Source organism: Setaria viridis, chromosome 1 (assembly GCF_005286985.2).
Source record: "Setaria viridis chromosome 1, Setaria_viridis_v4.0, whole genome shotgun sequence".
NCBI classification, from domain to species: Eukaryota; Viridiplantae; Streptophyta; class Magnoliopsida; order Poales; family Poaceae; genus Setaria; species Setaria viridis.
The window spans coordinates 4840265-4860936 of record NC_048263.2 but is presented as its reverse complement, the minus strand read 5'-3'; the positions used below and the strand labels follow the sequence as shown (position 1 = coordinate 4860936).

At 43.7% G+C, this 20672-nt stretch overlaps 4 protein-coding genes across 5 annotated transcripts; 2 read left to right on the top strand and 2 right to left on the bottom strand.

Annotated features, from left to right (window-relative positions):
* The first annotated feature begins 238 nt into the window (after positions 1 to 238).
* Positions 239 to 2237, top strand: LOC117847792 (uncharacterized). Its single transcript, XM_034729111.2, has 2 exons — positions 239 to 576; positions 1652 to 2237. The coding sequence occupies exon 2, from the start codon at positions 1678 to 1680 to the stop codon at positions 2104 to 2106; it is 429 nt and encodes a 142-aa protein (XP_034585002.1). The 5' UTR covers positions 239 to 576; positions 1652 to 1677; the 3' UTR covers positions 2107 to 2237.
* Positions 2238 to 3142: 905 nt separating this feature from the next.
* Positions 3143 to 6118, top strand: LOC117845959 (mitotic spindle checkpoint protein BUBR1). The gene is made up of 11 exons (XM_034727052.2): positions 3143 to 3472; positions 3622 to 3681; positions 3799 to 3943; positions 4049 to 4206; positions 4810 to 4891; positions 4966 to 5035; positions 5115 to 5166; positions 5238 to 5406; positions 5513 to 5598; positions 5701 to 5781; positions 5862 to 6118. The coding sequence occupies exons 1-11, from the start codon at positions 3216 to 3218 to the stop codon at positions 5920 to 5922; spliced, it is 1221 nt and encodes a 406-aa protein (XP_034582943.1). The 5' UTR covers positions 3143 to 3215; the 3' UTR covers positions 5923 to 6118.
* Positions 6119 to 8760: 2642 nt separating this feature from the next.
* On the bottom strand, positions 8761 to 16607 carry LOC117845952 (brefeldin A-inhibited guanine nucleotide-exchange protein 1). Of its 2 annotated transcripts, XM_034727039.2 has the most exons (11): positions 15496 to 16607; positions 14136 to 14453; positions 13576 to 13930; positions 13054 to 13476; positions 12694 to 12986; positions 12336 to 12609; positions 11403 to 11902; positions 10977 to 11298; positions 10453 to 10825; positions 9692 to 10350; positions 8761 to 9441 (listed from the first exon to the last, which is right to left on the bottom strand). In XM_034727039.2, the coding sequence occupies exons 1-11, from the start codon at positions 16491 to 16493 to the stop codon at positions 8836 to 8838; spliced, it is 5121 nt and encodes a 1706-aa protein (XP_034582930.1). In that variant the 5' UTR covers positions 16494 to 16607; the 3' UTR covers positions 8761 to 8835. The 2 variants fall into 2 exon arrangements, with proteins under 2 accessions (XP_034582930.1, XP_072147627.1); XM_072291526.1 differs by lacking the exon at positions 15496 to 16607 and having other exon boundaries at positions 13576 to 13940; positions 14136 to 14293.
* A 3552-nt stretch (positions 16608 to 20159) lies between these two features.
* LOC140221514 (uncharacterized) lies at positions 20160 to 20672 on the bottom strand. Its single transcript, XM_072291260.1, has 2 exons — positions 20604 to 20672; positions 20160 to 20561 (listed from the first exon to the last, which is right to left on the bottom strand). Exons 1-2 carry the CDS (start codon positions 20670 to 20672, stop codon positions 20160 to 20162), a joined length of 471 nt encoding a protein of 156 aa, XP_072147361.1.

The following is a 20672-nucleotide window of genomic DNA, read 5'->3' as shown; positions in this document are numbered from 1 at the left end:
GAGAGGAACGGATCATAGCGGAATCTCGGCACGCGTAGTCAGTGGCGGATCCAAAGTGTAGTACAGGTAGAACTAGGACGACCCTGAATTTCGGCCCAGAATCTCCTTACTACTCAGCTTTCAGAGCCCAAAATGAAAAAAAATAGCCCAATAAGCTAACAGACCAAGCCGAAGTGCCCAACTCCTTCCTGGCCCGGCTGCATGCCCAGTGCCCACCTACCCCCGTGGCCCCGTGCGCCCAAGCCCCCGTGACGGCGGCGACCCCAATTCCCCGTCCCGTCTTCCGCGTCTGCGCCGCCCGCGGCCTCCCACCGCCGCCCGCCGCCCAGCCGCCTGAGTGCCCAACGCGCCATCCCTTCTACTTCTCCAGGCTACGCGGCGCCGCTCTGGTCTAGGCCGCCCCGCCCGTTCTCCTGGTGCCCGACGCCGCGACGGGGGTCCTGGCCTCCTGCGCGGCTTCGCCCTGAGAACCTGAGGCTGAGTCCCCTGACGTCGACGGGCCATTGCGGCGCGCGGCAGATCAGCAACGGGCAGCCATCCCGAGATCGTAATCGGCAGCAGCAAATCCCATCACTGGTATTGACTACTGTCTAGTCCATCTCCTTCCTGCTGCTTCTGAATTGCAAGATGCAATTGTAGATTCAGTGATTGATTTGTGTGTCCATACACACAGAAGCAGTTGTTTGTTTGGTCACTCTCGTTGAGCATGGTATTTTCTGCGATATAAGTGAGGGTCCCTTTAGTTCACACTTTTCATGGCCATGAGGAAGCAAGCGAAAGCCCATAGTGTTCCAATCTTCTATTTATCCATGTTCTTATCTTTATTCGAACTTTTTATATTGTAGTTTTTGCAAATTTCAAGCTTACTTGTTGAATTGAAGGAATTATGAGACCTTTAATTGCACTTGGTTTTTTTTACTTGTATATCAAATCGTTAAAGACCTGTGTAGTTTGTGTTACCGAATCGTGTATTTGATTCTACCATATTGCAGATTGATTCTTTTTTTAGAAAGCGCATATCGAAACTTTTGGCTAGGCATACCCTAGGTTCAAATCTTGAGTCTACCAGGCCCAGTTCCATCATACCAGGCGCGGTTTGGTTCTTCTTTGGTTGGTGAGTGAACCCTAGCTTGCTTGTTAGGATGTACTTTGTCATCTGAGATAGTTGATTTTGCTCTCAATCAGACCAGATACATTCATGGTTGAATTAGGTTACTAGGTTAGGGTATTTTCCGTTGATACAACAGCAGTTCTTGGTACCCAACTGAAATATGGGGCATTTGGGCGCGGTTAATTTTCCAATTCTTGGGGGTTCAACTTTTGCAGTCGCTTCCAATCTTGCAGCATTTATCATAGCATCCCATTGAGCCAGAAAGAAGGGTTAAACCATAAATTTTCTTTACTGTATGGTTTCATTCACCTGGTGCATTTTTTTTTCCTTGGCATGTTTACAGAACGGCTAGTTTGTGCAGTAATAGATATATAGTGCAGGCTTATCTGACACATATCAAGTAGTCATGTGGTTTTGTTTGCTGATTGATTATATGGGATCTGGCAATATTATTTAACATGCTGTATTATTGCCGGCCTAATTGACATATATCAAGTAGTTGCGATCACTGCTCTATTAAATTGTCTTGTGTTTCAACAGGAAACTCCAAGGCTTTGCCTGACAGGATGCAAGACCCAAGCGGTGATGATTTCCCTGCCCCAAAGTTGCACAAGAAGAAGGTTGTGTACCGGCCGCATTCATCAGGCCAGCTGAAGGGTGAACCCGAACTGCTGCGGAGAGACGTTCCGCATTCATCAGGCATGGCCCAAAAGCCACCCAAAAGAAGCTTGAAGAGTGAGCGCCCTGCCACTCCTCCATCTGACAGAGGAACTCCAGATTCCCTGCCAGACTCTGGTCCTACCGATGAGTACCGTGCACTACGGAGGAAGTACATGATGCTGGAGGAAGAGAACTTTGCCCTGGACAATGAACTGCGCATGGAAGATGAGGAAATCAAGGCACTTGAGGAGGAAAAGCTTGCACTTCTTGATGAGCTTGTTGTCTTAGAAGGCCTTGTCGAGCCATCGCAGCTGCAGTTTCAGCGTAGGCCGTGAGAGGCATTTGGTTTCTGTGATCGTCGTCGTTCAGTGTAATTCAGCAACTGGTAGCTGTTAATACTTTCTGGATGTAAACATTGTGGTTGAAACAGCATAAACCTGTTATGAATTGAACTCCCTTGGATGAATGTTTTGAAGGGTCGGCAAGTTGTTAGCGTATAAGATGATAGGGTATGAGAATCAGATAAATTTCGGTCGCGAAGGTAGTTCAGTGCATATGAAACCTGCTTATCTGAAGTTGAGCTCATGATGCGGAACAGGAATGATGCACTATCTACATATTTTATCTGGTGATGACTACAGAGAAGCATTATGGTTTTTGGTAATACTGTCATAATCTTTGTTACAATGAATTAGGGAAAACTTTAGATGGATGAGCGTGGGATAACTTGTATCATAGTGAATGAGATGATTAGGGCAATCTGTTAGATGAGATGATTAGGGCAATCTGGGGGAAGGAAGAGTGGGTCAGGGGCTTTCTTCACTTCTTTGATCGACCAAGAGTTGCTACCTCGGGGTGTCAACTTAGCTATTTGCCGAGAAATAAGCACACCCGTTATATCGACGATTCGTTAGGGCAAGGTTACCTGGATACGTACCGTTCCGCAATTTAACATGCACAGAGAACAAATACTATCGGTGGTTACCGGAAATGTTAAGTCAAGCATACAGAATCGAGTCCTCGCAAAAAACAAAAAAAAAAAACTTACAGAATCGAGAAAATATGTAGCTCTTGTTCCGAAAATTAACAAGTTCTTGATGTTCAGTCCAATGAATGTTCCAGATGAAAAGAATTAATGAATTTTTTTAAGAAATTCCGTTTAAGGAAAAGAGAGTGTTGCAAGCAATTCTCGCTTCTCATCAGGCATGTTGAGCAAATAAATCCTCGGCCAAAATTTAGCTGGGCTATTGTGAGCACAAACCAGCCCAAAATAAACCACAGACCGGACTATTATTCAAGAGCCCACGGCCCAAACCGAAGCCCAAGCTTTTCGCAAACCCTCGCCGTTTAAAACCTGAGCCACAGCTGCATCCGCTCCTAAACGCAACGGTCGAATCCCCTCCATTTCGAATTCCAGCCGGAGCGACACCCCCACCCACCTCACATGGCGGCGGCGGCGGCGGCGGCGGCGACGGCGAAGGCGGCGGAAGAGATGGTGGCGGTGCTCGACGACGAGACGCTGGCGCTGATGGGGGTCAGCAACTCCGCCGCCGCGGCGCCGGTGGTTGTGGGCGCCGAGTGGGAGACGTTCAAGGAGAACGTGCGGCCGCTCAAACGCGGGCGCGATGTGTCCAAACTCAACCGCGCGCTCAAGGCGCTCGTCGACCCCGCCCAGCGCGCCGCCCTCCTCGAAGCTCGCAGGTATGTCGCCATTCCCTCCTTCTCCCTCAGCAATGGAAAAAAATATTGTTTGATTTGATCTGTGTTTCTTGATCTGGAGAGTGGGCAAGTTGCTGCAGTAATGCAATCTTTCTTCTGTGTTAATCATTTGATTGTTTCCCCTGATCCAGGAGGATGATCGAGGCAATCTACGAGTATCAGGGCGAGGATCCGCTCCAACCGTGGCTGGAGTAAGCGTTTCTCCATCCCCTTAACTCGCCTCTGTCGGATTTCTTGGTTTTTGGTAGCTGCCAGAGGCAAAAGATTGCTCATTTCTTCGGATCTTCTCCTGCTTCTTCCGCGCGCAGCTGCATCAAGTGGGTTCAGGAGTCGTTCCCGACCGGCGGCGAGTGCTCGGGGCTGGTGGTGTTGTACGAGCAGTGCGTGCGGACCTTCTGGCACGACGAGCGCTACAAGGACGACCTCCGCTTCCTCAAAGTGTGGCTGGAATACGTGAGTCGTGGGGATCCCAGCTTGATTTTTTTTCTCTGGTTATCTTCTGGGGAGTGGAGGCATCTCACATACCTGTTTGGTTGCCGGTCTTGTTTTGTTTTGCAGGCTGGAAATTGCGCTGATGCTGAGGTGATATACAAATTCCTGGAGGCAAACCAGATTGGGCAGGGCCATGCCATTTACTACATGTCCTATGCGTCATTGTTGGAGGCAAAGAACAAGCTGAGAAAAGCTAATGAGATCTTTGACATTGGTATAGCTAGGTGGGATTTCCATGAGACTGTCACTTGTTGTTCATAAGGCTCTTGGATTTGAGATTGCCCAGTAGATTGTGTTGCTATAATCTATAGATATTCAATCCAAAAGTGTTGCCTACTTTCCTTATAATGGACATCAGGGTGGTTATCTTTTGGGGAAAATATATATTTCTTCTGTGCTTGATTGTCGTACAGAACAAGAGTCAATGGTAGTGCAGAAAATTGATGGCATTGTTATACTGAATCAGTTTGCATTATTGTTCTTTTTTTAATTTGCATAAACTTGAATCAGACGTTCGCGAAGATACCATGATCAACTGCTAATTTGATACATGCTCCCCAATGTAGACAGACAGAGATAATTCATTTTAGTTTCTAGTGAACAAACCTAAAATAATAAATTTCTTGTAGGCTTTTGTTCCTATTTATTTAGATATAGCATGCCTCGGTTAGCCATGCCATTATCTTATGTGTGATGCAACACGCAGAATTTTTTTTACTTGTCATGGTTTCAGCTTTACCTCTCTTTCGTTAGTTATGAGTTGGTTTTAATACTTGATTAATGCATATGAATGGATGGAATTTCTAATATTCATTTTTCCCTCTCAGAAAAGCAAAGCCTCTGGAGAAGTTGGAAGCTGTATACAGGACATTTCTTCGAAGGTCGACCAAAAGGAGCGAACATTCTGAGGTTTGCTATTTGAATGATAGCAGTGTTTATTTAGGATCCAATATCTCCATTGAACGAACCCTTTCCTTCTGTAGCAAAATGATACAGCAAATGATGATCTACCAATACGTAGCTTCGGGACTAGCTTGAAACGCGATGAAAACAGTAAGCTTTTTCAGTTGTACAGTGATTCAGCATGAACTTCTCAAGTGGTTGCAAGCTAATATTGTATTTGACGTGACAGGAAATCAGCAAGCAGAGAACTCCCAGCTGGGGAGGCCAAGGGCGCTGCAAAGGTTAGTACCACACGAAGCTTGGAGGGTTTTTTTCTGGTCGTGTCACTGATTATGCCTTTGCACTCTTGCAGAATCGACGTTAACAGGCCACTTTCAGTATTCAAAGATGAGAATTCATTGCCAAATCAGGGCATTGACAAAATAAGGAGAAAAGAAAATACGAGCTGGCGCACCCTTGGAACACAAGCAGATAGGAACAAAGAAAATAACATGATGCCCACTAAATGGACATGTCACAAGGTATTTTTGCCAGGCCACTAGAATTCTCTAAAGTGTCTTATGTGAGACATGCATTGGGGACAACTATTTAGTAACGAACTTGTGAAAATAACACATTGTTGTGCAGGTTCCACAAAAGTTAGGAGCAAGAGGAGCAGTTCCGGCAACCCGGGCCAGTTCCATTGAGGTTTTCGTGGACGAAGAATGTGCACAGTATGTTATTTGACATCTTAGTATCAGTTTTTTAAGGATTGTTCAAAGTTCATCATTCTAGAAATCATATTTTTTTTTAAAAAAAACTTTCAATTGCTACAGGGAACCAGCTCGGCAGGTACCAAAGAGCCCAAATCCTTCTGTTCTGAAGCTCAGGCAAGCAACAAGCAAAAACCTTAAGAAGTAAGTGAGGCTTGACTTTGCATGTTCTGTTTCTTTGTTTTCTTTGTCAGTGTCTTAACCTGTCCGATTTATTTCAACAGGGAAACTGAATTACTTAAAGAGAATCCACTGCGCAACTTCCCCCTGAGCAGCCTTAGATAATCAGCATTTAGCTGATTCTGTGAAACATTTCGAGTTAATGGTTTGGTTGTTTGATTGTTGTGAGGTTGAGGTTGTGCCTGTTGTGGAATGAGCTTTAGCCTCTAAAGCTTAGACAAGCAATGAGCCAGTTGGCTTATTTTAGTGTTGTAATCTTCTTCGATAAGATGATAGACCTGCTATTTTGGACAGACCTGCAGATCCTGAGTGCCTATACGAATCTAATATCTTCACAAAGTAATTTTCTTTTACAAATTTTAGTTGGTGCTTTCTGCTTGTTTTTGTTAATATACAGGGCAGACAAAATATGCTGGGACTAAGTGGGTGTGTATGTATTTTTGTTCAATTATTTCCTGCAAATATAGAATCAGTAAAGCACGTCCTCCAAATAATTTGCAATTTCTGTTAAAAAATATTTTGCAATAAGGCTACAACCAAACAAAACGTGACTGAAAAATGTCATGCAAGTGGATGCAGGTAATTTTGTCAGGACTACAACTTGCACTTTTCCCGGCAGACACAAATATAAACACAAAACTTTCTGACGTCCAGACAGGGCCTCATGGCCTCCAAAACAACATGGTGAGATCATTGCCATTTCAACCTTAGTTCAAAACGACTTATGACCTTGATGCAACCGAGGAGAGATCAACAAACGATGAGACGAGTCCAGAAGTTGAGAATTTCAGGTGTGCATTACATAATCCAACAAAACACGCCTGGATCGGTAAGACTCTCGATTGTCTTTGCTACTGAGCTCTTGATCATAGTATCATAATCTACATTTTATCAATTAACTAGACATGAAACCATGGGAAGCACACTGATTCAAATCAAGTTCTATCGACGACCCCATCTATAAAGCGAATGTTCCAATATAGCGCGTACTATATAGCAGTAGCAACCAGTGTAGTACACCACTCAGGCCAAGAAGATCCATTCTACACATCACGAAAATGACAATTAGATATTTTTAGTGCACAATGACAAACAATTTCACCAGGTGATAATGTATTAAAACTGTGGCTGGCTTGCCCTGGTCCACATCCTTTGTACCCTTGCATAGTTGCATTACATCATGGCTTGCTATGTGACATGGCCGGTTGGTTGGACCCAGTAGTGATGATACACTGCTATATAAGAGGTCAGTCACACGCATCCTCCGTGTGCACCTGCTCCATTCAGGGTTTCAGGCAGATTCTCTCCTCTCAGGCGGCGACGAGATGAATCGCCGGGCGAGCCGTCGAGGCCACCGGGTGTGCCACGTCCGGCTCGGATCGCTGCTCCGGCTGCGCGTGCGGCTGTTCGGCCTCGCCGGCCTCCTTGTCCGGTGCCTGGAGGAGCTCAACTGCTGCCCCAGGAGGAGGTCGCCGGCGACGACGGCGAGGGCGCACAAGATGCTCAGCCACGCCGGCCGGTGTCCCCGGCCTGGGCCAGCAGCGGAGAGGGAGAACTCCTTCCAGGCAGAGGCCATTGCCGACTGCTTGGAATTCATCAAGAGATCCTACCTCGCTGATGATCACAAGGCTACTTGCTAGCTGCCCTTCTTCGCCCCGATTGGAACCGAAGAATTTCCAAATTCGTGCAGGCTGCATATCTTGAGAATTTTTTGTGAAATTCCTACATTCCAAACAAGGCCAAAATGTTTCATTCTTGTAGTTTGTATATATATCAGTTTTGTTAGCTACCTGTTTGTTGTGTATCAAAAGTTCATCAAGGATGATCAAATGTGTGTTAGGAGACCTCAGTTCTTGAATAAAACAAGAGATTGTTTATGGGGCTACTGAAAGTTGAAATGTCATTTTCTTGCCACTAAGAAACGTGTGTTGTTGCTTTTCTGGGCGGTGGTTTTCAACAAGGGATTAGGTGAACATGAGTCACGGATAGTGACTGAGAAGCATTCGAGCATTGTTTTTCAGGGCGGTTGACCTGGCCCTGCATGGTACAAACAAATTTGAGGATGAGAGCCTCTTGACTGATACTGACTTACCAGAACAGATACCTTCTTAACAACATTTTTGAAGTGACAACCCATCTGCCTTCATTAGTGCATGCAACTCAATATGGTTGTTGGAAGTGTCGTAAATTCAGAGTCCTAGCTAACAAAAAGTTAACATGATTATAAATTCTTCGGGGGAAAGGTAATCTGATAAGAGTACAAGTTGCAATACTGATGTAGGCATGGCGCCTTGACATGAGAATTAGTGAACTTTATTGCTGACCTTTCCTTAACAGACAACTTTGAGACATCCATTGCTGTTTCTGTTGAGAATGAAAGTATATATTGACTACAGTGTGCATACTGTTATGGTAATTAATTCCAAGAGATTTGGCAGATTAGGGGAAAAGGTAACATCGCATGAGCCCCTATTCGCTTTAGTCTTGGTAGCCGTTCAGGAGAGCACACTGTACAGAGCAATTATCAAAAAGAGAAAAATTACACCGAAACTGTGCTCAAAATCTCTCGGTGGTAAGCAAACCACCCCTTGCAAAATTTCAGAGCTGTTGGTGCAGGACAGAAATTAGGGAGCCTTGTTCCAATCTTCAGCTGCTTTGACATGTCGATGATTACCCATCGGATTAAAATGAAAGTTAGAAAAGAATGGCAAATGCGCCTCCAAAGCCTTCCTTCAGGCATCTGGGTCGATGTTACATGTAGCTGCAAAACATATGGTATGCATAAATTAATCCCCTACTTTTATTGAATGTTTAACATATTAAAGTGCGGAGAATAAGAAAAGGAATTCACCTTTGACGCCAGAGTTCTGAAGGACAGGTCCCAACAATGAGTCATTTACAGTACTGTAAAGCTGTACCCTTTTCTTATACCATATTCTGATGTAACCACTATTCAAATGAGCTACCTTGACAAAATGGACGGACAAAATTGTACAACTGGTGAGGAAATAATATATACTACACTGATATTATGGGGCCTATGGACGATTGGAATATATTATACAGTGCAACTTGAACTTCTCCAGAGCTATGCTCGCAGCGAATAAGATTAGCTAATAAGGGGAAAAACATGGGCAAGTTCCTCCTAAAGCAATTCTTCTCCAAACCACCCAATAACTGCATTACATGAAGGACCAACGAAGTTCTAGCCTCCAGTTCCTCCTTTTTAGCAGTACCCAGAGGCACCCGATGCAAAGCTGAATCTCTACCAGAAGCATCATTAGACAGTTCATGCCCTGCACAGGTCAGATACATTCGCAATATTTTCTCACAGACAAGCATAACTTGTGACTCCACGTTCATATTTTCTGACAAAGATGGGTTGTCATGAAGAATAGCTTGCAGAAGTTTGAGGTAGCTCTGGTAGGACTCGCTCTCAAAATGGATGACCGCTGGCTCAGATACCTCCAAAAGGGAACATGCTTTATGTAGTTTTGTGTGCAAGTTAGATTCAGAGTTCACTTCACTTGCATGTGATGCAATGGCAGATAGCATCTCCAACATTATGCCTATATGCTGAGCATAAAGATAGCTCCTGTGCACCTCATACAGTCTAATGATGCCCTGCATGGAAGCCAGGAAAAGATTGTATTGTAAGTATAACTGTTGGCAAATTAAAAAAACATGTAGGCCTCTTTTTCGTCAAATTCAATTCCTGTTTTAATTGGATCTCATGGCATCTATTATTTATTCTAAAAAAGGAATTAATGGTATCAAATTAAATTTATGTAGCAGTGCTTACCACATAAGGGGATCACTAAAAACTAGTTTAACTAACAAAAAGACACATGATTCGTATATTTCAATTAAGTACCTGAACAATTAAGAGTTGCAAAGCCATATGATTCTTCATTCTGACAATAGCATAAGATGCTGTTTCCATATTAGCTTCCTCTTCATCATCATTGTAGATGTCATGATCTGAATATTGCTCAGCTTCAGAGTAAGATTCATTTCTATCTGGAATTTCAATGTCTTTCATCGTCCTAACTATTTTGTCAAACAAGACAAATGTATGTGCTGCTGATTCTTTGAAACACAGCAAAATCTTCTCCCACTCATCATTGGAGAGCTTGCTTGCAAGTCCTTCTGTTAAACGCTGAAAAACTGATATACCTGTGCTAGCTGATTGCTTATATGGGCTTCTGATGAAATTTGTAACAACAGAAGTAACTCTAGAAAGTTCTGGCCGCATCACTTCAAAAAAGGTAATGTACAAATCTGATAAACATTTTAGAGCCACCATTTTAGTTTCGAAATTCCAAGAATCATCCTCAGTACTATTTACACTTGAAATATGACCATTTGGTGCAAAGCTTTCACTGCTAAATAGGGGATAGATAACTGATTCGAAGATATTAGCCCAGAAGGACTGAGAAAAGAGGTGCCCATGATCTTTCAGAATGTCAAAGAGCACTTCCACAGCACCTTTTCTAATAGTTGGTCTTGAGTCAGTTGTCAATCTAGCTAGACCTGGAAAAGATAAAATTCAAACAAAAATATGTTACAAATGTAATAAATTCCCAAATTTCCATCAAGATTGATGTAATTTTGTGAAGGAAAAAATAAGTATACCAGCAAGCAAAGGAACCCAGAAGTAAACGTGATCATCCTTATGGACCATGCTATGATCATCCTTATGCACCGTGCTGTTCCCATCTGAAGAATCTAAATTATTTGGTTGCTGGTCAGTATCCTTGTCATGGCAAATAAATCCTTCCTCAGCAAGTTTGACAGCACAGAACCGAAGAAATGCAATAGCATTGAGGCTGGCATCACTGCTAAATTTACTACTTGTGAATGTAATGAGGCATTTAACACAATCAGTAAATGTTGTGGTTTCAGTTTCAGTTATGTAAGGGAAATAGTCCCGAACAATCTTTTCCATGGTTTCAAATGCCAACAGAACAATACTTTTTCGATCATCAGCAGCAGCTGCAGTAAAAACCTGTAAGTACAAAAAAAAAATTGTTTATATTGAGGATGAATTTCAGAAACTTATTCTAGCTTACTTCCTGAGAACAGCTAATTGTAGATCTCATGAACTTATGCCAATATATCATGATAAACTAAAAGTAATCATAGAACATAATACGTACTGTAAAAACACTTTTCCATCCAGATTTTATATTGTTGACACGACTGAGAACCATTTGGGAGACACATCGAACTATAAGTTCCCGTACTTCTGAAGCATTGCTCTTCTGCATAACAACTGCAAAAGGTTGCAGGAATTCATTCTGGAAATTATAATTTGCCAGTTCCTCTCTTTCCAGAAACTTCATGGCTAACTGCCTCAAAGAGTCCATAACAAATATTGCAACTGAAAGATTCTCTGAGAGCCCAACAGAAACAAAAAAGTCTGATAGAACTTTCCAAATACGGGACCAAACCAAACGTATGCGGTTCATATTGTAATGCCTGCACAATGAAATTTTGAGTTAGATCATTTGGAAAGTATTGGTTATGAATATATTCGTGTAGCTTGAATTCGGTTCATAGACTAGAAGTACAAATGTTCTTACGCAATCTCAACAATCTTTGTTAGGCAGAAGATACGAGGATCTGTAGGAGATTGCAACTCTGTCATTGAAACTTTGCAAAGAGCTTTCACAAAAGCAACAATAGCATCACTATTTAGTCTTGGGCTATGAGCAAATATGTGATTTAACTCAAAAATGCCAATCTGATCTAGCAGGTTTATGTTTGATATGAAATTATTAATCTGTTCAGGAGTAACCAATGGTGACGCATTATTTTTTGCTGTTGTGCTATCATAAGAACCCCCTCTAACAGCAGCCATTACAGCTGGATTCTGAAGTGCATTAGTTCTCTTTGACAACGTAGAGGTGGACTTTTGTGTTTTTTCTTCTGAATCAACCAGTGGTACTGTGAGAAATGAAGCATCAGTAGGTGCCCCCTCTCCAAGAAGGTGTAAATGCTCAAACCGCGAAAGGCATGTTAATATATGCTCCCATGCTTCCTGCAAATAATCACCATCTTCGATTGCAATGGATATTATAGCCTGTCAGGAAACAAAGTAAAAAACTCATGACTTGCTTCAAAATGGACAAATAGAAACAGTCCAACTGTGAGATATATTCAAGTGTTAATTCACGTTTTAAATATAAATGCTAGGATAAAGCAATATAATCCAGTAAATACTTTGGATTCACAGAGATTCCAGGCAGAATAAAGTTAAGTTTGTATTTTTATTAATGAAAAAGGATGCACATGTGTGAGGGATTTGCTAAAGAAGTGCAATATAAATATTACAAGGTACGGAAAATGAGTACACTATAGTAAAGAGGGACTAGAACAAAATCATTAAGCATCTGAGTACTGCACGTTTTCAAGAAAAAAAATGGATGTTGATTCCTAAAGTATCAAAGAATTTGATATGCCTCGCATTGACTGTAACTTGAAGAAAAAAAATGTAACTTGTTTGGCCTACCCACCTTCACAGCATCCACATTCTTTTGTTTCATGTCAGCAGCACAATGGAGATATGTGAATTTGGCTACAGATGTCACAAAGGCATCTCTCTGTGTCTGCATGCACATAACAGAGGTAACATGAATAGCAGATCTGAATCCTTGCAAACACTGCGACGTGGCGGCCTTATCATCACTCTGGTCAAGTGTCACACTGAATGCAGCCATCATTGGGGCCCAACAAACCTCGATCATGAATCTTAAAATTGTCGTATCAGTGATAACAGAAAACACAGACCTACACAAAGCACAAGCTTGAATTAACTGCACAGCATCAGCGGATACAGAACTATGGTCTACAAATAGTTTGTGTTTGACTTACTCTGACTTTCCAGTCTTTGATTTAAATTTCTCTTGTATGTTCTTGATGAGCAAGTCATTTGCTCCATCTGCCCTATCCTCAGCTTGTTTCCAGCTAACGAAGCTGATAATATTGTCCAAACCTAATAGCTTCATCACACTACTAGGTTGCTTGTTTTGTGGAACTGATGAATCAGCACTCATTTTGATCTCATTTTTGACAATTTGGTCATATAGTGTACCCAGATAAGCCTCAGGCAAGTCCTTCCCATCATCTATTCCTCGGTTATTGCGAATGAAGTCAGTCTTAGACATCTGCACAGGAAAAATCCCATAAATGAACGAATCTTGAAAGAAAGATGTTTATTATCAGTTTTCTTACCTTATCCTTGACCATAGTATTGTGAGCATCAGTGTTAAGCATGATTACAGAATAAGCAAGAACATATGCAGTATCTGCACTGGTAAAGGAGTTTGGATTGCATTTGCAGTATCTTTCAGCAAATTTTTCCATGATTCGATCAATTTTCTGTGCTTCCCCAGGCAACCTGAAGCCTCGCAAATAATACCTAATGGCTTCACCAAAGTCCATACCTTCGAAGTTCAGTGCATCAACATATGCATGCATAACTTTGATAGGGAAGTCATCTCTTTCACCCAAATAGTCTCCAATCATTGTTGCATTTAAACCAGCAGTATTTCTCAAGAAAGAAGCAACATCTTCTGGCGAATGCCCTATCTTCTTACTTTTAACAAGAAAATCAATTCCCTTTGAAGGCTTTCTGTTAAACAAGGAAATTCCTTTCTGGAGAAGGAAATTTATACTTCAGTAGTCCAAAAATGTAAAACCCTCCTTAAAACTGAGAATCTTATGCTCTAAACCAAGCGTGGGAATAACATTTACCTGAAGTTCTATTTTAAAAGCACGACGTTGCTCAAGGGAGGGAGCACCAGATACGTCTGGGCTACCAGAGTCAGATTGCAGTTCATAATCAATTCCGTTCCCATCTTCTCCAATAAGGATGTTAGGAATGTCCATTGAACTCAAAGAACTCATAGAACCCAAAGAAGCTTCAGAAATTTTTGGGGAAAAATCACCAATTCTCAGTTGTTGGTCCATCCATGAACCCATTGATTTGATTATGGTTGCGAGGCACTTGACTGACTCAATCCGAAATGTTTGGTCTTGGGCAGCAGTTAATGTTGTAGTAGATCCTGGAGGAACACCTAAAGCAGTTTTTAGAAGTCCATTGACAGCCCTGCAAACATCTACTGGAATTAGAGGTGCCTTAATATATGATCATAATAAGATAACAAAACATTGTTTTTAAAAAGCTGCCCTACACTCAATGCGTCAATCCTTACAGTGTAAAGTGCAATATAGAACAAGAAACCAGTCAATAATGCTTTGCATATTTAAAAACAAACAGAAGGTGACTATTCATCTAGTACCAAGTTTCATACCTTTCAAAAATATTTGGAGCATCTAGATCACAATCGTAGTTCACAAAGACATCGATAAGAACCTGAGATTCTTTACAGATCTTCTCCAACAAGTTTAGAACCGTCATTTTCTGTAGAAAGCTAGGTTGATGGACATTCTCAAGAACCCTTAGGACAAGCATCGGAAAGAATATTCCAATTTCCTCTTTCAGCCCTGATCTAAACCTTGACAGCAAGCCCACAAATATGGAGCACAACAACTGGAAAATACTCATTGCTGACAAAGCACTGTTCTTCAACAAGGACAAACAAAGGTACTGCTTGATTGCTCCAAGGTACCTGATTCAAAAAAGAACGTTCAATCTGTGAGTGTTATTTTCTGCCAAGATCACAGTAATTTCAACACTCCTTTACAAATAACCTAAAGAAAACTTCATAAAGGCTAGTAGCTGTACAATAGCATATTTCAGAATTACGATTTCTACTTTGCAAACAAAAAAAGTAGATTTTTTCTTCTTTTTCAAAAAACATATTAAGCCTATTTCATTTCAGGACTACTATGAAGTTATAAGTCATATGTAGAATGGCATTCATTTTGCCTCCCTTTTCTAAGTGACTTAGCACATAGCCTTCATGCAGTAATACCATCTCATTTTCTTCCTTTTCACTATACTGCTGATCCCCTGAATTATTTATTTGATGAGGCCTTTTAGTAAAAATACTGGACAACAAACTTAACAAAACCAAATGAAGACAATCATCAGGATAACATACCGACCATTCTAGCATGTTCCTAAGTACATGATTGATGACAATACAAATTCAGAATACAGACATAATTTTGACAAATAAGTAAAGAGCGCTTTCTTAAAAAACATCCGCTGATCAGCCATCCACCTAAATCCTAGCCTTTTCCAAAATGCGGGTAATAGCATCTACCTAAGTACCTATTGCTATTGCTTTTTCTTAATTCTTTCCGTTTCTATACCTTTCACTTGTGATATAGAATTAAATCTTTTTTAATCCAAAAGTTGTAGGATTTTACATTTTTAGCTAGTGAGATGCAAACATTTAGGAGCCACTATGCCTTGAGATTCGCAAAAGCTCTGGAACTCGACATAGTGATGCAGACAGATTAGAGAAATATTTGTCATGATGGCATAAAAAGGGCATGCTTCTGAGCTAATATGGCGTATGCTTATTGGAACATCTTTAGCAAACAAGAACGCTCCATAGATTTCAACATTGCACACTCTGTTCCATCCTCCCTATAGTCATTTTACACTTCACAGCAGTAATAATTTTTTTATGGCTAGGCATTACAACAGGTCGAATAATTGAAATGCATAAAACTGAAACAACTGCAGGTATGAGATCATACTTTTCATTTGTTCTCCAGAAAGGGCCAGCATTGTCAACAACCATTTTCAGCAACTCAAGAGACAACACTTTGCCCCGCAGCAACATCTGATCCTCAGGGTTATCTGGCGTCGAGAATTTCATTGACAGCTTGCACAGGTTCTTGAAGAGTGCTAGCCCATCCTCCCTGATCTTGCTCATCCCAGCATCCTCCTTGCCATCCACCTCAGTTGGCTCCACAGGTGACCCTGACTCTGGGACATCACTGCCCTCCATAGCCTCATTTATAAACCCCTGAGCCACCTGCACGATGCTGGAGTCGTTCAGGCTGCGGTCAGACATGTCCATCATGTCCGTGATCGACACCGTCCGCACACGCACGTCCATGGTGTCCACCTCCACACGCGCAAACACAATCACCAGCACCTGCGCGAGCGCAAGCTTCGCGCAGAGCTGATTGGCGCCGCTGCTGCTGCTGAGGTATATGTTGTAACAGGTCTTGAGGACCTGGCCGAGGCCCTCCCCGCGGATGGCGACGGTGGGGCACCGCGCGGCGGCGACAACGACGCGGAGGGTGGCGAGCTCCATTGCGTCATCGGAGAGCGCGCCACACGCGAGGACGGCGTTGAGGAGCCGGGAGGTGGGGGAAGAAGCATCGTCGCCGCCGCCGGCGCAACCGAGGTCGCCGAATAGGAGGCGGTGGTAGAGGAGCTTGGCGACGCAATCGAACGCGGGGTCGGCGACCTTGGGCGAGGCGGACTCGAGCGCGAGCAGCAGCGCGTGGAGGGCCGCGTCGGCGGCGGCGAGGGGCAGGCCGAGCAGCGGCGAGGATTTCGGCGAGGTAGGGTCGGGCGACGGGTAGGCCGACGAGGAGGAGAGGAGGTCGAGCGCCGCCTTCGCCGCGGCCACGAGCGCCGAGTGCTTCCGCCACGCGGCGTTTTTGATGATCCGGTCCAGCGCCGGGCCCAGAACGCGGCCCGACGGGGACGCGCCGCCGAGCGGCGCCGTGGGGGTCGCCATGGTGAGCGGGCTACGCGATGGTTCGTCGCCGTCGTGGTGGTGGTCACGTCATTGGGGGAAGGCGCGGAGATCTGAGAGAGGGAGGGAGGGAGGTGGAAGAAATGGGAATGGAGGGAGGTGACGGGTGCGTGGGGGGAGGAATTGAAGGGAGGGAGGGGTAGGACTGGGATTTTGACTTTTCGTTGGGGCACTCGAAAAGAGGATGGAATTGTAAATTCCATGTTGCGTTTGACTTTCAGTTTCGGAAGTGAAAATGCATGATGTTGCCGAGACAAACTACGTTCAGTTTGCCGTAGTGGGTGATCATCCCTCGACTCGGCATTTTGAAGCAAATGGAGTTCAAACAAGTTTTGAATCTCTAAAATTAATAAATCAAATAAAAAATGCATCTCCTAATCTCTATCCTTGCCCTGGGCCGAATCTTTCAGGCCTGGTTTCTCCAGCCCACTGTACGAGGCCCGAGCGCGTCGCGGCTCGCTGCTGCTCGCGGCTCACCTTCACCCCCTCCCCTCTTTCTTTCCCCAGTTTCCCTCTCTATTCTCACTCGGTCTTCCTTTTTCCTGGCGGCGACGACTGGGCGATTACCGGCGCCCCTCGCGACGTCTTCACCGGGCCCTTTGCCGGCGACGAGCACCACCAGGTATGCCCGCTCCTTCGCTTCCCTTCCTTCTGCGCGAAACGGAGCACACCCAAACCCTAAATTATGCCATTTGTGTTTTCTTTTTGAAGTAATGCTATTTGTATTCTGTCCTAGGAGGAATTGTGATGTTTGTTGGTTTTCCAGTCTTCCACTAGCAGGGACCGTAGGCCGATGGAGTGCGTGGTGCAGGGAATCATCGAGACCCAGGTATTGTGCCATAATGCGAGTCCTTCACGCATTTTAACTTTTGAAGGATAGGAGCCCCTTCCTCATCCGTTGTGTAGCCTAATTTGTTGTGTTCTAAGGTTGTTGATCTGGCATAAGCTTTTGCGCTCGCCAATTGCATCTAGATCTGACAAGTATTTTCAACACTTGGTCTCTAGAATGCTAATATTCGTCAAGAGAAATTTCTGAGTTGATTTAGAATATTAATTTTGTTGTTGAACATTTCAGCATGACTAATTGAATTCTTATTGCAGTGGATAAAAAATCGTATTGATGTACAATGTTGAGCACCACTGTCAAGTTTAGTGTGCACCACTCCATTAGCTGCACTGAGTGCTCGTTTCAGCTCCCTCTCTAGCATAGTTTCTAACTTCCTCCGCCACTGTGCTAAGCCTACTTTTCGCCCTCGACTGGAGCACTAGATCCTGCCAAGCTATGATACAGAAAGTATGGCCTCATTTGTGTCAGTAATTGGTGAAATTTGGAGGACTGAGAGGATTTGGTGCGTGTTGGGAAAACTAACAGCATGAAGAGGGGATAGGATTCGCTAAAACAAATTTGTGAGAGAGAAGGATAATTTTCTGGGTAGGATAGTTTTTTCATAAACTGTTTCGTTTGCTAAGAAGGTGGCCTTTTCTGTCCTTGTTGGGAGGGGTGTTTAGGTAGGAATATGATTTTTTTTTGAGTTGTTTGTTATGGAAAGTAATCTTACTCCTTTTTTATTTTGTTTTTCAGTAACGAAATTTTAGGGTGGGAGGGTTGGCCCTCACCCAGTTTATTGGGGTCAGCCGACCCGACAAAATTTGTAAATCCTTTAGTAAATCACTGTTAAGACTTAAGAAAAACCCTATCATGTAATGAACTGTAACCCCCAAAATCTCCAACTTTGCATTCTACTAAAATTTGCTAGAAACAATTTTGCTTGTTTAAGGCATATAAGGTCATTTTGCATTTTTAGGCATTTAAAAGCATTTTTCTAATTAAATAATGAAATATAGGATTTTATTTGCGCATTCATGCCACTGCATTGTTTTCATCGTGTTTGTTCGGTTTCGAGTTTGTGGTTTGCTTTTGGTGGCTGTTCTTCTTTTTCCATCATTTTTGGCCATTTGAGTTTCAGTCAGTATTGCCTTCCAGGCGATTCAGTTTCTGGCGCTGGCCTCCCTGCCTTGCTGCCCCTAGTTGCCTTGCGGGGTTTGGTTCCCATTCCTCGGCTGCTGCATCTGATTCTGCCGAGGAGCACTGTTGCTTTGCACGGGGGTAGTTGGCCCACCCTTCTTAGGACAAGCGTTGGCATAGTCGCCAACCTCGCCACACTTGAAACAAGTGGGGCCCACTGGATAATTAGGTCTCGCTGGAGTGCCGGTAGGAGTCATCTGGCGATTCTGCGGGAAGCTGGGCGTGGGGTTTGCATCCCTGGGTGCTGAAACTGGGGGTTGGGGCGCTGGAACTGCTGAGCTGGGTGCCGAAATGACTGCTGCCTAAAATTTCCATTCGCCCCCCTTGGACGGAATGGTGTCCCCTGCTGTGGAGCATAGCGAAGGCGAGTGTTGCTTCCTGACGGTGCCTAGGAGTTGTACTTCCTCTTCATGTCCCTAAGCTTATTCCTCTTGTGCTCCAGGCCTATTGCTTTGTCCAGCATCTTCTGAAAGTTATGGAAGGTGTGCGATATCAGTTGGTACTGGAGTGGTCCAATCAAACCCTCCAAAAACAACTCCTGCTTCTGCTCATCATCTGCGACGTTGTTGGCGCTAAAAGTCAGCCGATTGACCCTCAGCGTCGGACACACGACCCGGGAGAATCTGCTTAACTCCTGTTCGGGTGATCGCCCTGGTGCGGTTCGCGTGGCGTGCTAGCCAATCTGACTTGTTGATTGGCAAGGAAGAAAACGTGTCAAATTCCAGGGGTTCCGATCGGCTAGGGTTCCGATCTCGAGAAGCGTATCAGCGAATCGGCCGATTTGCTATAAAAAAATAATCGGCTATGATACAGCCGACAATCACATAGCGGTTGTGAAGAAAACTACTAGAGTAAACTAGACAAAGCTACGAGAGCAACACTTGAAATAGATATAATCGGCTATGCGATAATAATGAATGAAAATAACAATAACAGAGCCGACAGTTCAGATCTCAAGCTGGATAACTGGTGATAAAACTAGAACAATAGATAAAACCTACGATTCTAGTAAATATCGATAACTTGTGAATAAATCTAAATGAAATGACAGCAATGCATCCAAAGGTAAAGCTTAGATATTACTCGATAAACGGAACTGACAGAATCGGCCGGAGATCGTGTCGATGCAGCCCTGCCAACCCGTACAAACTCGTGAAAGAAAAAGATGTGTTGGCGAAGTCACCGACTTAAAAGTAAAGTACGATGAAAAGTAGATTTGTTTGTATTGATTGATGTGTTCTTCTACAAATCTCTAAAAGATGGCTATTTATAGCCTGTTACAACCAATTTCATAACCGACTAGGATCTATCTCTAATTTTAAACGAAAACGAATATTTACAAACACAACTCGTATTGTAGTTGGTTATATCGTACTCCCACGGGCCAATCTTTTTCTATCTTCTTTCTCTGATCCTCTTTAAACCCATATTGGCCCAATCGCTCCAGCCTTCCAATTGACCGATCTCCATCAACTCCGTCCGCCAAAACACTGTAGCGCCAATCGGCCGATTCCCAACTGCAACACCAATCGGTCGATTCCTAGTCGTGACCTTTCAATCTGCCGCATCGGCCAATCCTTTTCTTCCCTTGGCGCCGATTCCATACGTGTCAAAATCTGGCGTCAACACATGCCCCCATGAGCGTAGCGGGACAACTGGATGAATTTGTCCCTGTACTCAGTCACTGTCATGTTCCCCTGCTTGAGAGCGAGGAACTCCTTCTTGAGCTTCATCAGTCCGGAAGGAATGTGGTGACTCCTGAAGTTAGTCCTAAATTCCTCCCAGGTGATGTCGTTGGCGTTAGCATGGGCGATGGTGTAGGCATCCCACCAATCAGCAGCAGGTCCCTCTAGGCGTCCTGAAGCATACAGGACTTTTTCTCTATCAGAGCACTGAGTGATGTTCAGCATCCTCTCCACAGTCTTCAACCAGCCATCAACATCAAGCGGGTTTGGAGAACTCGTAAACGTCGGGAGCTTATGGCTCATGAACTCCCTATGCTTGTCCCTTGGCGGCGGCTGCTGCTAGTTGTTGTTGTTATTGTTGTTGTTATTGTTCATTTGAACTTGCATGGCCGTCATAGTGTTGGCCATGTTGGCGAGGAGCTGAGTCTGAGCTGCCAAGAACTGCTCCAT

What these genes read in the sequence shown, in the direction of transcription:
- LOC117847792 (XM_034729111.2), top strand. Translation starts at nt 1,678, where the DNA reads ATGCAAGACCCAAGCGGTGATGATTTCCCTGCCCCAAAGTTGCACAAG.
- LOC117845959 (XM_034727052.2), top strand. Translation starts at nt 3,216, where the DNA reads ATGGCGGCGGCGGCGGCGGCGGCGGCGACGGCGAAGGCGGCGGAAGAG. An exon ending in CTAAATGGACATGTCACAAG is followed by an intron (nt 5,407 to 5,512) that starts GTATTTTTGCCA and finishes ATTGTTGTGCAG; the next exon opens with GTTCCACAAAAGTTAGGAGC. An exon ending in ACAAGCAAAAACCTTAAGAA is followed by an intron (nt 5,782 to 5,861) that starts GTAAGTGAGGCT and finishes TTATTTCAACAG; the next exon opens with GGAAACTGAATTACTTAAAG.
- LOC117845952 (XM_034727039.2), bottom strand. Translation starts at nt 16,493, where the DNA reads ATGGCGACCCCCACGGCGCCGCTCGGCGGCGCGTCCCCGTCGGGCCGC. An exon ending in CTTTTAAAATAGAACTTCAG is followed by an intron (nt 13,477 to 13,575) that starts GTAAATGTTATT and finishes TTCCTTCTCCAG; the next exon opens with AAAGGAATTTCCTTGTTTAA. An exon ending in ACAAAGATTGTTGAGATTGC is followed by an intron (nt 11,299 to 11,402) that starts GTAAGAACATTT and finishes TTCATTGTGCAG; the next exon opens with GCATTACAATATGAACCGCA.
- LOC140221514 (XM_072291260.1), bottom strand. Translation starts at nt 20,672, where the DNA reads ATGGAGCAGTTCTTGGCAGCTCAGACTCAGCTCCTCGCCAACATGGCC. An exon ending in ACACTATGACGGCCATGCAA is followed by an intron (nt 20,562 to 20,603) that starts GTTCAAATGAAC and finishes AACAACAACTAG; the next exon opens with CAGCAGCCGCCGCCAAGGGA.